This window comes from Cygnus atratus, chromosome 19, assembly GCF_013377495.2.
Source record: "Cygnus atratus isolate AKBS03 ecotype Queensland, Australia chromosome 19, CAtr_DNAZoo_HiC_assembly, whole genome shotgun sequence".
Lineage (NCBI taxonomy): Eukaryota > Metazoa > Chordata > Aves > Anseriformes > Anatidae > Cygnus > Cygnus atratus.
Genome location: NC_066380.1, coordinates 4,575,997 through 4,593,662, shown reverse-complemented (window position 1 = coordinate 4,593,662; position 17,666 = coordinate 4,575,997). Strand labels below are relative to the sequence as shown.

General features: G+C 49.8%; 2 protein-coding genes across 6 annotated transcripts in view; both read left to right on the top strand.

The window, feature by feature from the left end:
• Nucleotides 1-5,727: 5,727 nt before the first annotated feature.
• The window catches only part of GTF3C5 (general transcription factor IIIC subunit 5), a 30,587-nt gene continuing 18,648 nt past the window's right edge, over nt 5,728-17,666 (top strand). Inside the window, exons 1-5 of one of the 5 annotated variants that reach the window (XM_035555224.2) lie at nt 14,551-14,716; nt 15,041-15,266; nt 15,508-15,706; nt 16,655-16,850; nt 17,332-17,436. In XM_035555224.2, the coding sequence (XP_035411117.2) occupies nt 14,564-14,716; nt 15,041-15,266; nt 15,508-15,706; nt 16,655-16,850; nt 17,332-17,436 (879 nt within the window). In that variant the 5' untranslated portion in view covers nt 14,551-14,563. Of the gene's footprint in view, nt 6,032-14,550; nt 14,717-15,040; nt 15,267-15,507; nt 15,707-16,654; nt 16,851-17,331; nt 17,437-17,666 lie in introns of those variants that run through there. The other 4 variants (XM_050714485.1, XM_050714486.1, XM_050714482.1 and 1 more) reach the window with 4 other exon arrangements.
• Nucleotides 6,967-13,203, top strand: LOC118252091 (bile salt-activated lipase-like). Its single transcript, XM_035554907.2, has 11 exons — nt 6,967-7,198; nt 7,710-7,860; nt 8,280-8,402; nt 8,649-8,846; nt 8,947-9,077; nt 9,508-9,615; nt 9,917-10,034; nt 10,941-11,127; nt 11,653-11,856; nt 12,311-12,508; nt 13,017-13,203. Exons 1-11 carry the CDS (start codon nt 7,133-7,135, stop codon nt 13,201-13,203), a joined length of 1,671 nt encoding a protein of 556 aa, XP_035410800.1. The 5' UTR covers nt 6,967-7,132.

The following is a 17,666-nucleotide window of genomic DNA, read 5'->3' as shown; positions in this document are numbered from 1 at the left end:
CAGTGAGGTCGCTGCTCCCTTAGCACAGACCCCACAACAGCAGTCATCCTCTATCAGGCTCACCTTGGGGTCTCGGACTGGGTTCAGACAGGTGACTTGGGTCCTGCTTACAGCAGGGAATGGTGCTGAGAGCTGGCTCAAGTGCAAGCCCTGAGCCTGCAGGATGGGTTCACACTTGGCTGCCTGCAACAAGTGCTGTCCCAAGCCCTGCATGACAGACAAGGAAGGAAATGTTCTGCAGCAGCAGCATAGGCCAGGACATCCCCTGTGCAAGGTAGTTTACTCAAAGGCTCCCTTTCCGGCAAGTAAGATCTATAGGGGGTGATTTGTCTCAGTCCTATTTTAGATGCATGTTTTAGAAGGAGAAGTCATGTCTTTAATGCACCTACTTCTCCCACCGATCAGAAAGGGAACCTAACATACGTAGACATCTAAAGTTACATGAGATGAGTCACACTCATGTGGTTTCTGCACCACTCTCAGGCCACGTTTCTCACAGCTCTTTCTGCTCCAGCCCATAACCTGCTGTTCTCCAAGCCATCAGCCACCTCTAAACCATTTCAGTCCGCTGTGCACCAAGGGCTCCCAAGTAAGCTCTGAGTGCAACATCCACACCCAGCAGCAGCCGATGCACTTCTCAGGTTCGAGGCTTTCTCATCAAGAAAGATGAGTTTAAAAAAAAAACCAACCATCTACCATTGATTCTGCTTTCTCTTTGAATAATTTTAAAGCAATGGGACTTTATCTTACATCCCAGGCTCTTCTATATTAGGAACTTTGGTGGGATTTTCAGCAGTGGCTAAGTCCGCTGGTTTTTCTCTTTATAAAATAGAAGTTATCTCTTGCTTCAGTTGGGGAAGGGGAAGTCAGATGATGGAGCATTCCTGTTCTTAAGAAGACCCCATCCTGAGATTGTGGACATGGTGAACCCATGCGTCACTCAGACATCCCTGCCCCAGCGCCTTATTTAGATCCAGCCTGTAAATCAATCAGGCTCAATGGACACTCAGGGGCCAGAGCACCTGGAAGAGAGTTTAGAAACTGGAAGTGCATTTTTTGCTATTGTAGCATCATGAAGAGAGCTAAATACGAGACTCAAACAAAAAGGACTGTTCTCCTGCCTTTGCTGTTACCAGCTGATCTAAGCCAGTCACTGTCCCTCTCTCTGTCTCAGGTTTCCTATCTGAGAAACGATGATAACACAGACATACTGAGATCTACAGATAAGAGCAAGGTAGAATTGCTGCACATGCACAATAATCTTACACTGGAGCAGGATCCAGCATTATGAGAAATCTCACAGAAAATGCACAAAGCAAGGTCCTTGCATTGTGATCATCTTTAAAAATATTTGCCCAAATTTGAGTAGTATATTTGATGCAGAACTAGAAGTGGAACTTAGGTTGCCTGGACTTCCAGTCTTGTTTCATGAAATTATACTTCAATTATGCTACATAATGTCATAACAGTGTTGTTATGAGACTCAAATACTTATGATAGTTCACATTAAATACCACATTCTTCCTAAAGATTTCAAATTGCTCCACAAAGATGGAAACATCTTATCCTCATTTTACAGACAAGGAAACCAAGAGCTAGGGAGAGATAAAGCGACTAACCCAAAGCCATACAGAGAATGAGCTAAAGAGTTAAGAAATAAACCAAGTCATTTTAGCTCCAGCTCTTATTTTATTGGCAGGAGGCAAAATTCAGACCTGTTGTGATGTCAACAGCTGCATAATTCACATCACCAGTTATACTGGTGGAATTTGGTACACCCTCTATGAATAATCAGGTATACGAACATCTTGGAGCCCTGGCCCATCTTTGCTCACACTAGACCATGCAAACCTAGAAGCAGCCACTAGCTATCATGACCTATTTTAAGCCACATCCCTGCGTTTCTTAGTTTTTAATACATTAAAAAAAATGTGTTCCCACTGAAGTGGGCACAACATACACCAGTTGGCAGGGTTTAGCCCCCTGGTCTGCAAACCCTCGCACAGCATCATTAGAAGTTTCTTCACAGGAGATGCAGCACAGCCCCTGTGGCTGTCAGAATCAGTTTATTTAGTGTCCCAAAAATAAGTTATTGGCACTACCTCCCTGCCCCCACTTCCTCGGTCCTGAAGTCCCCAGCAATCTTAGCTCAGAAGGGAATGTGACTCAGGCCTTCAACTGAAGGGTTGTCATCTGCAAGCCATTAAGACTGGATGTGGCCGTGGTTTTATCATTGGCCACCAGCTGCCTCTAGAACTCTTGCCTCCTCCCCAATGATTCAGCAAATCTTCTCTGAGGAGAAAAACAAGCATAGAAGCGAACAAATCACAATGTCAGATTACAAAGATGAGCAGGGAAAAGCTGCGGTTCAAAGGAGGGAGATAAAAGCCGGTGAAGCTGCATGACACAAGGACTGAAGGGCCTTGCAAAGACTTTTTTCCGGGGAGTGGCAATAGAAGTCTGAAAAATACAGTTGTAATTTGGAGTCTTTACACCTTAAAACATTGTTGACTGAAGAGTACATAATGTGGAAGGAAATGAAGCATATTCCCCCCTCTGTTATCTGGGCATTGCACGGGGCTGATATAGATTTTTACTGGTACAACTGAGCTGAGAAGTCCATTCTGGTTTATACTGGAACAAAGTTCCACCAAGCAGACTATTTTCAGAAGGAGTTTCTGCGCACCATAACCAACTTTTTCAATGGCTCAGAAGCCCATTTGCAGGCACTTTAAACGTTACTGTTCCTGAAATAAAAGGGTTCTAAGATATGTCAGGTGGTATCTAAGGCATGAAAGAAAGCAATTAGAAATAATCTTTAAACTTCTGACAGTTTTGGCCACCATATTTTATATGCTATAGCTCTTTTGCACAATTATTTTATTTCCTGGTAGAAGCTTTTGAGGTGGAACACAGCACCAACTTAACAGCTCATGGTACAGAGCATGAACAATAGAAAATGAAGAAATTTCATCTGGTTGGTAGATAGATGTAATATCTCCTGTAATGGCATTCCACCCAGACACTCCAGTAAAAGTCCATCATTCCAAAAATGATGTGAAATCCTAATGAAAACAGAAGTGTTTGCAATTTACAGGGTACTCATGTCACATTTTGGGAGTGTTTCAACCCAGTGGGTCCTCCAATATCCGTACCACAGAGATGCATCCTTCCACTAGATTAAATGCAACAACAATAAGTATAAAAGGAAAGAGGAGCTCAAGAGCCGCGTGTAGGTGTACTGGAGATGGATAAACTTCGGTTTCAATTGCTTTTACACTCTTCCTGATTTACCACATTGAAACAGCACAGAGATTAACATTTCAATACTGAAGTACAACTACAGAGGACTAACTTACCTTGCTATGGGCTTTTATGTTCTTCATGTATGTTTATATATCCACCTCACTGTTAAGTTACAGCTCACAAAGCCTACTGAAACCACACGTTACCCTGCAACCTTCAAAAATACATCATTTGTAACAGATACATACTATTTCAAAGGGTTATACCATGGCTCACCAGGAGGACAGCTGGCAAGGTAAGGAAGGAGCGACAGGAAACCTTAAGGAAAGTAACTATGAAGAACTGGAGTGCCTCGGACCCAGTCACCCACCCAGGGCTGCCAACACTTCCCAGAGGACTTGAACAGGTACGTGGAAAAGCACAGAGTAGGAATGAAAGCAGAACAAAGCACTCCTTACCCCTTTTCCAAGGGCTACTAGAGGGAACAGGGCATTAGTGTAGGTACTTACAGTGCCCAGCTGCTCTTGCCTATGAAAGGTGAAGGAAGCACTCACAGCACAACACAGAGGAAATTAGTGAAAAATGGAAGGCTGAATGGGTAGCAAACCTCAGGCCAGGAGGCTTCTGCAGATACCAAAACACATGAAGAAAAAAACAAAAACTGCTATAGCAATCCCAAAGTATTTTATTCCTGGTGGACAGCACTTTCTTTCTCACTTTATCCAATGTTTCAGGCTCTATAAACATTGACTGCCTCCAAACCTCACACAAAGAACTAACACCACCAAAGCCATACACAAAGGACACCCTGTTGGTCCCCTTTTAAAGCATTTCCCTTTGCAGTGCTGCCACCTGCTCTCACAGGGTTAGGGGGTTTCCTCTCAAGTCTAACAATAATCAGGTGTATTCCTTAAAGCTTGACTGTCAGGGTCAAGGGAATTAGATGTTTATTAAGCCTGATGACTGCAGAGAACTGAAAATGTGGTGCCACTGCACCCTGCAGGCTGAAAACAGAGCATCCATTTATTTATTTATTTATTTATTTTTGATCATGGTTTCTAAGCCAGGCCATCACTTTTGGGAGGGAGGCTGGCTAAGGACTCTGGGGCATTTGGGTCTAGCAGCTCTGCTTCTGCCCCATACCAGAGCAACAAACAATTCTATCGCCTACACTGCTGGGATGAGCAGGAAAACCAGCAGCAGCTGGAACACAAACGCACACAAACACACGCCGCCAACTCCCCAGCTGGAGCTGCCCCACACACTGTAGGTGCTGTTCGTTGGGTACCCGGGGATGGGGAGCACGGTGGGACAGGGGGAAGTTTGGCTCTGTGGGGCCAGGAGTGCAGCCCCAGCCCTGGGGAAGGGTTGGTGGCTGCACGTGCCCCTCATGTGCTGCTGGTGTTGGATGGTGCCCACAGTGCGAGGCTGCCTGGCACCAAAGTCCAGGGGAGACGTGCTGTCAGGGCCCAGTGCTGAAGGAGACCTTTACCTGCTGAAGCTGCTGCCTTGTTCTGCTTTAGCCCTCTTGATCTGGTACAACAGACAGGCACGCTTGGGAAGGGGATTGCAAGAGAGGGGATCTGGTGATCTGGGGAAGATACTACATCCCCATGGACATGACATGCGGTGTAGGATGCATGAGCGTGTCTTTCTGCCTGCTTCCACGGGGCTGCAGCTGAGTGCAGAGTATGTTGAGTCAATGCCATGTGTCCTGTGACCACATCCACTGGGCCTGTGCCCTGCTGGCCCCTGGTTACTTTTGCCAGGAGAACAATCTGCAAGGTCTCCCACAAGAAACATCTTTCGTTTTCTCACTGTAGTCCTTCACTAACACTTAGCAAAGCAAACTTATCTTAATACCTGTGTTTCCATTTTACTTTGTCAATGTCCTCTACTGATACCCAGTAACTCCAGGAGAGCGGAGGCAGAGCGGGAAGCCTGTTGCGCAGCAAATACATTTCGTGCAAATTAGTGATCAACTGCTTGAGGGGTTTCTCTCACATAGTACGGGGGATCTCCTTCAACAGGCAACTAGAGGTATTTTGGCCGCTTGTTTTTAAAACCTGAAATTTCCTTTCCTCAGCGGTGAGTCCTTTATAGTTACCAGTATGCTCCCTGGGGAGCTGCGGACAAAGTAAGACCCATTGCTTACACGGCTGTATCCCTTCTCATCAAAAATCTGGAGAACTTCATTTTCACGTGTTCCCTTGAATGCCACAGGTCTGTGTGTGCCACAGGCAGAAAGCAAACTCAGTCCTTTGCCTTGTTTCTTATGGATGGGTACAACAACCCCCAGGTGTTGTTGGGATCGCAACTATGTGCTGGCTTCCCTGAAGGTTTTCTGATTCTGTTTAACCTTGCTCAAGAGTGAGATAGGGGCCTGTCCAATTACACCAGGCTTCTGAAGCCAGGCTTTCGGGTTCAATTCCCATTGGACACCAGCTGTCCTTTGTGACTGTAGCCAAATACGTATCTGCTTTTTCTGTCCTCTAATCTATCAAACAAGTGGGGTTGTACTGGCATATTCCGATAGGGATACCAGAATATTTGGCATCCTGAACAGCTGCAGTTCCCCTTGTAAATGACGGATATGATACATATTTGCCAAGGCATGACAATGTCATGTCAGGAAAGCGAGCGGGGGGCACGTACCTGAAATGATGATGTATTATTTTAGCTCTTTGAAGTCCACCCAGTCTGGTCCCGGAATGCAGTAAAAGCCAATGTCAACATCCACCCAGACAAGCTGAAACTCCTGTTGCCGTATCTGGCCTATTACATGGTAAGTCTGAGGAAATCTGCCCTTGGTCCTGGCTGATGCTGCTAGGAGGTGGTGCAGGGGTGGATCACCTGGATGTTCCTGGCTCTCTGCAGGTTCTGAGGTCCCACCACTAAGTACCTGAGCTTCATGTAAAGAGAAAAAGGGAAGGCAAACTTTGCTGTTGAACAGAAGCTACAACCCTGGATGGTTCAGTAACTGTTAGCTCCATCGGTTGCTGTCTGCTTTGCAGCTCAGTCAAACACACAGTAGAGTCCAGAATCAAAATCAGCTGGAAACACACCTGAAAATAGACAAAATTGCATTCTCAAATCTCTCCATCTGTGAGAAGTACACCTTGTCTGGGTTGATGGACATGTGGAAAACAGAAAAATGCGCTTTTCCTTATCCAAGGTGAATTAAAATTCTGTGCAATGACTTCAGCATCAAGCCTAGCCGGTGATCTTGGAAATAAAGCCAGCAGGACAAAAACACTTCCTGGCAGTAATTCCCTTCTGTTAGATGTAGCGTATGTTGTCCTTACTAGCTAACACGCTTCACAATTCCATTTTGACTTCACCAGAAGTTAACAAGGACTGCAAGAAGAAGGCAATGTGGCAGAGCTTCAGGCTCACAGAGGTTGCCCACACTGGCCGTTAGTCTGCTATCACTGGCTGGATTGTTACCATGCAGTCACAGAAATTAAAGATCTGCTGGCATTTCCTGGGTGTTGTTCATTCCTCAGTGTGTTACAAGTGGAAGGTTTATCATTAGTGGTTGGTAATATGCTCTAGTGCACGGTTTAATATAATTTCAATCTCCTGCACTTGTGTGAGGCTTCTCAAGGCTTCAGCATTATGTTCCCTGTTTTTTGTTAGATTGAGATATTTCCTTACATTTGGCCTTCATCCCACAAAGGCAACATCTGCAGGGCTCTCACACCGTGACGCCAGTCTACCTCAGCCATGGCTTGGCCTCAGCCTACTGAAGGACAAGTGTGCTGGGGTTCCTGCAACACAACCTAGAGTAAAAACCGGGTCATGGCATTGACACATAGCCGCACTCGTAGCTATATATACATATGTCAGCCTCTGGCTGGGGACTGGCTCCTCAGGTGCACGCACCATGGCTCGCTGGGAGATCCTGTGTCTTGCCTTGTGCTGCTACCTTGGGGTAGCATGGGCTGCAACGGTAAGTACAGAGGCATTTCTTATAACTTGGAAAACTTTTTGCCTGTTCCTGCCTGAATGAGCAAAATCCTGCTATGTCTACCCTGAAGCCCAAACAGTGACAGCAACGGCACGGTATTTTCCTGCCCTAAACATGGCAAAGGCTCTCAGTGACATTCTTCTAACAGTTCCCCGCACAGTTCTGTAGCAGCTTTGGCCTGGTTTATATCTTCAGGCTGCAGCTTCTCACCTTCTATGGTGTGCGCATGGAAGAGCAGGGAAATTGCTGCTGCCTGTCTGCTCCAACGGGCAGTGTGCTGGACATCTGCACGGGCACGTCTCCAGCAGCAGCAACCCGTGGGCTTTCCACAAGGAACCAAAGGGATGGTTGGTGAAGGGAAGCTGCGAGTTAGCCCCATGTGGGGGGACCCTCCAGCCAGGGTACGCTGTGGTTGCTGGCATCACGAGGAGCCTGAGCCACGAAGGACTGCAACGGATTTACTTTCCCCTCTTCTCAACGGTGCCACATTTAGCTGGGTGTGGTGCACACCGAGGGAGGTTTCGTGGAAGGCGAGAATAAACAGCTGGGACTCTTCGGGGACTACATCGACATCTTCAGAGGGATCCCCTTTGCTGCCCCCCCAAACACTCTGGAAGACCCCCAACCTCATCCTGGATGGGAAGGTAAGATCCAGCTTTGGAATGCCTTTGGGTTTTTGTTTCCAACTTTTGTCTCTTCAGTCCATTATAGATAGGTAGAAGGTACTTCACTAACAGTGCCCTATGCAATGCCAAGAAAAAGCTGAGTCTCAGGGCAGGTATGGGAGTCTGCAACCAAGTGCTCCCAAGTGACCACCTGAAGTAACAAATCCAAAGCATGGCACCTGAATCTCTCCTTCTCATGCCCTGGCTGTCCAGAGCCAGTTCACACAGGAAAGGGTACCCCGTTGTCACTCCCTCAGGCCAGTCGCAGTGGCTGGGGAGGCTTTGCTGCCTCTGTGCTGGACTTACGGAGAGGAGGAAGGATGGACGGACAGCTTGCAACCAAAAGACAGAGCTGGCACCTCTAACTAGGACCTGGTGTGTTCTCTTTCTCCTCTCAGGAACGCTGAAGGCAAAAGAGTTCAAAAACTGCTGCATGCAGACGACACTTGCGCAAAATGATGTCCGAGGGAAAGAGGACTGCCTCTACCTGAACATCTGGATCCCTCAAGGGAAGAAAGAGGGTATGTGCTTGGCGGAGACCTGGGGAGGAGATTCTCAGTCGCTTTTTGTGGTCCACACATATTTACTGTCCTGGGAATACTTTGCCTGTGGTGAGGGTGAGGTGACAATGAAGGAAGGGGCATTCGCACCCGCCCCAGGAGGTCTGTAATGCCCAAGTGGAGCAGTGCTTAGCAAACAGGCATGGTGATGGGCAGCACCCTCTGGCTACGTCGTGGTTCACACTGCTTGTCCTCCTCCTCTCCCAGTCTCGACCAACTTGCCAGTGATGGTGTGGATCTACGGCGGCGCCTTCCTTTTCGGAGAGGGGCAGGGAACCAATTTCCTCGACAATTACCTCTATGATGGCGAGGAGATCGCCGTGCGGGGCAACGTGATTGTGGTGACCCTGAACTACCGCGTGGGGCCCCTGGGCTTCCTGAGCACTGGAGACTCAAACATGCCAGGTACCCGAGCTGCTCTCTTTTAGGGGATCCTGCCACAGGACCCCAACTTATCGGCTTTGGCTGTGCCCCAACTCAACGGCGGGTGCCCTCTGTTGCTCAGGGAACTATGGGCTGAAGGACCAGCACATGGCTATTGCCTGGGTGAAGAGGAATATCAAGGCCTTCGGGGGTGACCCAGACAACATCACCATCTTTGGAGAGTCAGCCGGTGCCACCAGTGTCTCCCTGCAGGTCTGTTGTCCTTGTCAGCCTCCACTGCAGCCACTTCTCTTTTCTGTAAATGGGAAAGCCAGTCCCTTTGGCACTCCGTGGCTTTCCTCCACCTGATCAGCATCCTCTCCTGCCTGGGGACAGCAGGGCTCAGCTTCCTTGTTGTGTAGCTACTCCTCCTTCTTCACTTTAATCAGCTGCCCCACTGCAGGCATGTGTCCTCACTTTGGGGATCTCTGGTGAAACAGCTGTTAGTTGCCACGTCCCCCTGCTCCTCTTCTCCCCTTTTCACCATATCACCTTTTAACTACTGAGCCTGTTCAGTATCACGAGAGCTGGCAGCTTCCCTGGCCTTGTGCACAAGCTGTGTGGGGGATCAGCCAGCTCTGGCAGGCAATCATCTCTTCAGGAATTCATTACTGAAATCGACTGTTTCTATTTCGTGCTGCAGATACTGTCCCCAAAGAATGCAGGCCTGTTCAAGAGAGCCATCAGCCAGAGCGGCGTCAGCCTGTGCAGCTGGGCCATCCAGAAGGACCCACTCTACTGGGCTAAAAGGGTAACGTGCGGGTTGGGACCCCAGCTGGCACATGGGACAGGTGGGGACCCCACACACCTACCTGGGCTGGCTGGATCACAGCTGTGCCGCGCTGGGCAGCAATCCTGAAGCTGAAGTCTTGCTCGAGGGAACAAAAAAGGCATTTCATAGAGAAGAGCATAAAAAGCAAGGGAGCCGGAGGAGCCATGCCGCCAAACATGCATTCTTTGAGATTAACACCAACCTCTTCTCTAGGGAGCTGGGAATGAAGCCTGACTTCTGAGGGTAATGCCATGAGGTTCTTCTCTCTCTCCTTCTGCAGGTTGGACAACAAGTGGGCTGCCCCATAAGCAACACCGCAGCCCTGGCCAACTGCCTGCGTGCCAGCGACCCCAAAGCTGTGACGCTGGCCTACCACCTGCAGCTCGTCAACCTGGCCAGTAAGTCCCGCAGCCTGCGCTGGGTCCTCCGCACACAAGAGGCTCTGTGTGCCTTCGAGGGGGCACTGGCGTGGCTGCCAGGAGTATTTAAGCAGTGCTTGTGTCCTTCAAGGGGGACAACACTGACACATTTCACAGTCACCCTTCCCCAGGCAGGTGCACGCTGCGCTGAATGAATGCTGTCGGGTGTGCAGCGGCAGCAGTGGCAGAGCAGTTGTCCAAGGGTCATGCCTTGGTGCCAAAACAGGTAGCTTCTGGTCTGCACTTTCTGTTTTGTGAAAGCAGCAATTCCAGAACACAGCTTAAAAACAACAAAATAATTGACCGCACACCCTCCTACTTTCCCTTGAGCCACTGGGTGCAGTGTAGGGTCTGCTGGGCTCACAGCAGGTGGAGAACATTTGCACTTCTGCTGCCTGTGGCAGTTTCCTTCCCAAGAAATTCCCTCCGCTTGCTGGGGGCTATTACTTGTGGTCCTAGCAAGCAGCCCCAGCACTCAGCCCTGCTCAGAGCAGAGGGTGGCCGAGCCGCTGCTGTGCTGCTGCACGGGTGTGAGGCAGACCAGCCAGATGGGCTGGGGAGGAGAAGTTCTGCTCTTCCCAACCTTTGGCTGGGCTTTTGGGGTGCGGACTGGGGGAAGATGGAAAGGAATTGCTGATGTTGCCTGCCAACACCTGGCAGGCAAATCTCTTGCTTTTCTCCTCCACCTCCAGGAAGGGGTTTACTGAACACGATCCTGAGGTCACCCTGCTCCCTGGTGACATCCTACCCATGCTGAAGTCACCCCCCAAGCTCTTCTTCCCCTCAGCCTGTTCTTTCTACAATTCCTCAAGCAATGGGATATGCCAGGCCACACATCTGCCTTGTTGTGCTCCTAACACATTCTGTTTTTGTCTCCTGCTGCAGGTCCCCTGGTTCATACACTTGCCATCACGCCTGTCATCGATGGAGACTTCCTCCCAGACATACCAGAGAAACTCTTTGCCAACGCTGCTGACATCGACTACATCGCTGGGGTCAACAACATGGACGGACACTTCTTTGCTGGCATCGATATACCTGCTATCAACCGCCCGCTGGTGAAAATCACTGCGTAAGAAAAGGACTTTCTTAAAACCCTCACCGAGAGGAACTTCATCTTTAATTATCCCCCACACACCAAGGACTTAGTCCTGACTGGAGAAGGCACTAGCTTCAAAATAGGATGTCTCGCCAAGCTGGGTGTCTAACAGACAAGTCCAGAGTCTTCAAGAGAAAGGATTTGTTAGTGGGGAAGCCTCCCCAAATATCTCTAATGTGCTCCTGAACTCAGTGGTATTAAGCAATAGGCTCGGCAGCCCTGCTGTTCTTCTGTGCAGAGCAGGTACAAAAAAAAAGATTCCGGGTGCTTACCGACTAGAGGAGCTTGTGTCCCGTTTGGCCTCAAGCTGTTCTGCTGAGAAAGTTGTGGAGCACGTGCCCCCCCCATCTAAGAGCTGGACTGAAATCCCCGGCTTTTATTCCACCAAACAGCTGCTGACCACAGGGTTGGATGTGAACGTCAAAGGGAGCTGGGACCAGTTCCCACACCCCGCTTCAAGCTGCTGGTCCATAATTGTTGGAAATCTTGTCTTTTCAGGAGCGACGTCTATAACTTGGTCAAAGGACTTACTGCGGACAGGGGGGAAAGAGGAGCCAACCTCACGTACAATATCTACACAGAGCTGTGGGGCGACAACCCAGATCAGGAAGTCATGAAGAGGACAGTGGTGGACCTGACTACTGACTACATTTTCCTGATTCCCACGCAGTGGACACTGAACCTGCACCTGCAGAATGCCCGGTGAGCAGCTCAGTGATGGCAGCAGCCCAAAGCCTGGGGGGGGTGGGCCTGAGATGCTGCACTCCCGGCACAAGGGGCTGAGGAGCTGTTTAAGAGGGCTGAAATTGAAGGAGCCACCTACATGTGGCTCGTACAAACGTTACTTCTCTAATGCTATAAGGGAGTCATGCTGAGAAAGAGTTTTAAATTACCATTGAAACAAGTTTTTGCATCTCCAAAACACCCAGCTTCATCCTGGCACTGTTCAAATCCATGAGACACACCAGCTGGATGATATGAGGGTTAGAGTGACAATCAGAAGTGGAAGCTAAAAATTACTAGATAGAAAGTTTTCTCCTGACAGCAAATCTTAGACAATTCCAAACACATGACCATCTTACAAGGCTCAGTGTCTGGCTCTGCTGATGTTTGGAGCACAATTATGAATCTGCACCCCTCTATTTTATTTCCCCAGGAGTGGCAAGACATACAGCTATGTGTTCTCCCAGCCATCTCGGATGCCCATCTACCCAAGCTGGGTAGGAGCAGACCACGCTGATGACCTGCAGTACGTGTTTGGGAAACCCTTTGCCACCCCTCTAGGCTACCTGCCCAAGCACAGGACTGTCTCAGCTGCCATGATCGCTTATTGGACCAATTTTGCCAGGACAGGGTAAGTGATTCTGGTTCCACACGTGGGGCTTGCTACAGCACTTCAACCTCCTGCTTTTGCCCATTAACTTTTCAGAAGCAATTCTCAAAAGCAGGGTGCTCTCTGTCTGTGCTTCCATCTCAAATCTGGTTCTATGTCTCCCAGTGGTGGAGTTTGCTCTGAGCTCTCCTCATCCAGAGAACACCCGGGAACAGCAGAAGCATTTTCAGAACCTGTGATCTCTGCTCAGACTTAATGTTGAAGCTTGTTTCTGAACCCTGGAGTTCAGACAGTAGTTAAGCTGCTGTGTGCAGCCAGGACTGATACTGGGGGGACCAAAGGAGGAGAATGCATGTTGACAACTTGCTCCTAGGAGGCAGAATTGCTATCACTTGTCTCAATGTCAAACTCTTTTCTTGCACTCACTTAAAGCCTCCTGTGAGCACAGGCAGAATCCCCAGACAACACAAACCTTGCTACATCCACAAGCTGCCCTCATAAAACAGAACTTCTATTTCTTTTTTCCCAGTGATCCCAACACAGGGTATTCAGAGGTGCCCATTACCTGGCTGCCCTACACCACTGAGGGCGGTTACTACCTGGATATCAACGACAACTTAAACTACGATTCCATGAAGCAGAAACTGAGAGCCCCATTCGTGAACTACTGGAACGCCGTCTATCTGAAACTGCCGCAGGTTGCCACCACCCAGTAAACCGTGGAGCTGCTGAGAAACTACGGAAAAACACCTCGTAAAGACAGACTTAGTTCATTAAAGGCTTGCTTGTAACTGAGTGACTTTGGCTTCTCCATGTCTTTGTCGTGACATGATTTTGTCTCTAGCATTACAGTGAGGCAGGGAGCAACATCAAGCCTCTGGGCAAAGCATTTTCCCCTGACACAGCAATAGCTCGGTTAAGCTGCTGATGCATCAGTGCCATAGCTTGGTCTGCTCTGCCAGCTTTTTGGCTCGGGAATTGTTTTTCCTGGTTGCCTGCGTGATTTGTAGCAGGACGGACCCAATCCTGATCTGTGCCTTTGGATGCTGCCACCTTACAATCATCCACACTAATAACAAAGAACTCATGGATAACTGCAGTTGTAATATATGCAACACAAACCTCTTAGTGAATCGTTGCCCAGTTCGCTATTAAAAAACAAACAAGCAAGGGGGAATTTATCCTGCATGGGTTTATGGCCACAAGGCTGCTTGGCAAAGGCCAGGCTAGGAGCTACAGCTCAGGAAGGAAGATGAGGATCAGGATTTGTCACCCAGGATTTGTGCCTGGAATTATTCCCGACTTCACACCGCTGTGGGTGACACCAACCCTGCCCCACACCAGCACCTTCTCACCGCCTGCTTACCCTGTGGTGATCATTCTTCCTCGGAAAAGAAGGCCCCAGAGGTCGGTGCGAAGCAGGGGAAGGAGAATTGCTCCCAGCCCTCCCGGCCTGCCCGGCTTGGAGCCGCTGCAGTGCGGGCAGTGCCCGCCGAGGGGCAGTGCGAGAGCGGCCCCTTGCCAGGAACGGAGGCACAGGGGGAGCGTTGGGTATGGGATGCACAGGGGGAAGTACTGGATATAGGATGCCCAGCAGGCAGAGCTGGATATAGGATGCTTCCTCCTCTCCAGATCAAACACCCCCAGTTCCCTCAGCTGCTCCTCACAGGACTTGTGTCCCAGACCCCTCACCAGCTTCACAGCCCTGCTCTGGATGTCCTTCTTGTCGTGAGGGGCCCAAAGCTAAACCCAGCACTCGAGGTGCAGCCTCACCAGAGCAGAGCACAGGGGGACATCACCTCCCCGGCCCTGCTGGCCGCACAATTCCTGACACAAGACACCTGGGCGCACTGCGGCTCGTGCTCAGGCGAGCATCAACCAGCACCGAAGACGACGACCACCACAGCGCCACAACCCGCAGCCTACACCCCTGAAGGTTCTCAGGGGCTCTCCCGGGGGGGCTGCAAACGGCCCCGCGGCCGCCTTCGGCTCCCGGGACCCAGCCAGGGCTGTGACCAGGGCGGGTGGGAACCTTGGAGGTGCGGAACCATCGCACTGAGCCCGCGGGCCGGGGCGATGGCGGCGGCCGGGCGGTGCTGGGGGGAGCGGGGCTCGGCCGTGGTGCAGCTGCCCCGCACGCCGCGCATGGTGTCCGTGGAGTACCCGGGGCTGGTGCGGGATGTCGGAGCCGTGCTGCGGACGCTGGGAGGAGAGGAAGGGGTGTCGCGGGTGAGGGGCTGCTGGGGAGCGGGGAGCGCGGTCCAGGCTGTGGGTAGGGTGGGGGGGGGGGGGGAGGGGGGGGCTCGCGTTGGGATCCCCCCGTTGGGGTCCCCCTATTGGGATCCCCTCATCTGTGGGCTGCTGGGGCTTAGGGATGTTTTTTCTCGAGGTTTCGGGGTGATGCTGCTCGCCTGGGCCGCAGCCGGGTGAGGGAGGTGGGATGGGAGGTGTCAAATGGGGTTGGAGCACCCAAGGGTGCCCCCGAGGTGCTGCAGGGAGCCGCCAGCCCTGGCGCTGTGCTAACAGAGACTGCCCCTGTCCTCTCCGACGCAGATCTACGCCGACCCTGCCAAAAGGCTGGAGCTGTGTTTCCGCCCCAAGGACCCTTACTGCCACCCCGTGTGCGCCAATCGCTTCCCCACCTCCACCATGCTGCTCAAGGTGAGGAGGAGGACCAGGAGGAATAAGACGCAGGTGGACACGGAAGAGCCAGTCCAGCCAGAAGTCCAGTTTGAAATGGAAATTGTTGGGATTGTCACCACTGTTTACAAATTTCAAGGTAATACTTGTGTTTGGGTCCGCAAAGCTTAAAGATTGATGGGAAGGGCTGATGGGAAAGGGAAATGTTTCACTTCAAGAATTTAAGACTGCAAAGAAAAGCAAGTCGTCTATTGTTACAGCCTCCTTTCTGTATAAACCTTTGCATGGGCTTATCAGACAACTGCTCCTGAAAGCTGAGTGTTGGGAGAAGTATTATCTTCACAATGATTTCACAATGTTTTAACGTTTCCTTCTCACAGGAATGTCTGATTTCCAGTACCTGGCAATGCACTCTGGTCCTGATGGCAAACAAACCTCCATGTATGACAAAGTCCTAATGCTCAAACCAGAGAAGGAAGAATTTTTCAATAGAGAATTACCTCTCTACATCCCTCCACCAATTTTCTCACGTTTAGACACTCCTGTTGACTATTTTTATCGACCAGATACCCAACACCGGTTAGTGCCTTTTCTCCTGATATAGTAAATAGTCCACGTTGGTTCTTGGAAGGAAAGGAACGTGAAACATTTTGTTGGATTGATACACGCTTACAACAGACAAGTTTTCAAGTTCAGGTTTCATTTTTCATCACATGAAGATGCATCCAATGCATTCTGACTTCACTGTTGTTATAGGAACTGTGCTCTTGAAGCATCACGGCAGCATTAAATATATTGTTCATGTATTTCATCAATATCAGCTGCTGAATGCTTCAATAGAAGATGACTGCTCCCCGCAGGACACGACATGCGGTGTAGGATGCATGAGCGTGTCTTTCTGCCTGCTTCCACGGGGCTGCAGCTGAGTGCAGAGTATGTTGAGTCAATGCCATGTGTCCTGTGACCACATTCACCGGACCTGTGCCCTGCTGGCCCCTGGTTACTTTTGCCAGGAGAACAATCTGCAAGGTCTCCCACAAGAAACATCTTTCGTTTTCTCACTGTAGTCCTTCACTAACACTTAGCAAAGCAAACTTATCTTAATACCTGTGTTTCCATTTTACTTTGTCAATGTCCTCTACTGATACCCAGTAACTCCAGGAGAGCGGAGGCAGAGCGGGAAGCCTGTTGCGCAGCAAATACATTTCGTGCAAATTAGTGATCAACTGCTTGAGGGGTTTCTCTCACATAGTACGGGGGATCTCCTTCAACAGGCAACTAGAGGTATTTTGGCCGCTTGTTTTTAAAACCTGAAATTTCCTTTCCTCAGCGGTGAGTCCTTTACAGTTACGAGAATGCTCCCTGGGGAGCTGGGGACAAAATAAGACCCACTCCTTACATGGCTATATCCCTTCACATCAAAAATCAAAAAAGCATACTTCATTTTCACGTGTTCCCTTGAAAGCCACGTCTGCGTGTGCCATAGGCAGAAAGTAAACACGGTCCTTTGCCTTGTTTCCTTCCTAGGGATGGGTACAACAACCCCCAGGTGTCTGGTGAGAACCTCATTGGCCTCAGCAGGGCCCGTCGCCCACACAACGCTATCTTTTTGAACTTTGATGAGGAAGAAGTCCCAACAAAACCCCTGGATGCTGCTGTACAGACCTGGAAGAAAGTGTGCACCAATGCTGTGGATAGAAAGGTGGAGGAAGAGCTGAGGAAGGTACGTGCCACATCCCTGAGCTGGGCTGAGCACTCTACAGTTGCATGCTGTGCTTGAAAAGACTGCATGCAGCCATTTTCTGTGACTTCCCAGCAAAATTGTTGGGATCACAACTGCTTGTCGGCTTCTCTGAATGTTTTCTGTGACGTGAAATTTCCTGTTTAACCTCATTTAAGATACGGGCCCATCCAATTACACCAGGCTTCTGAAGCCAGGCTTTTGGGTTCAATTCCCATTTGATACCAGCTATCCTTTGCGACTGTAGCCAAATACGCATCTGCTTTTTCTGTCCTCTAATCTATCAAACAAGTGGGGTTGTACTGGCATATTCCGATAGGGATACCAGAATATTTGGCATCCTGAACAGCTGCAGTTCCCCTTGTAAATGACGGATATGATACATATTTGTCAAGGCATGACAATGTCATGTCAGGAAAGCGAGCGGGGGGCACGTACCTGAAATGATGATGTATTATTTTAGCTCTTTGAAGTCCACCCAGTCTGGTCCCGGAATGCAGTAAAAGCCAATGTCAACATCCACCCAGACAAGCTGAAACTCCTGTTGCCGTATCTGGCCTATTACATGGTAAGTCTGAGGAAATCTGCCCTTGGTCCTGGCTGATGCTGCTAGGAGGTGGTGCAGGGGTGGATCACCTGGATGTTCCTGGCTCTCTGCAGGTTCTGAGGTCCCACCACTAAGTACCTGAGCTTCATGTAAAGAGAAAAAGGGAAGGCAAACTTTGCTGTTGAACAGAAGCTACAACCCTGGATGGTTCAGTAACTGTTAGCTCCATCGGTTGCTGTCTGCTTTGCAGC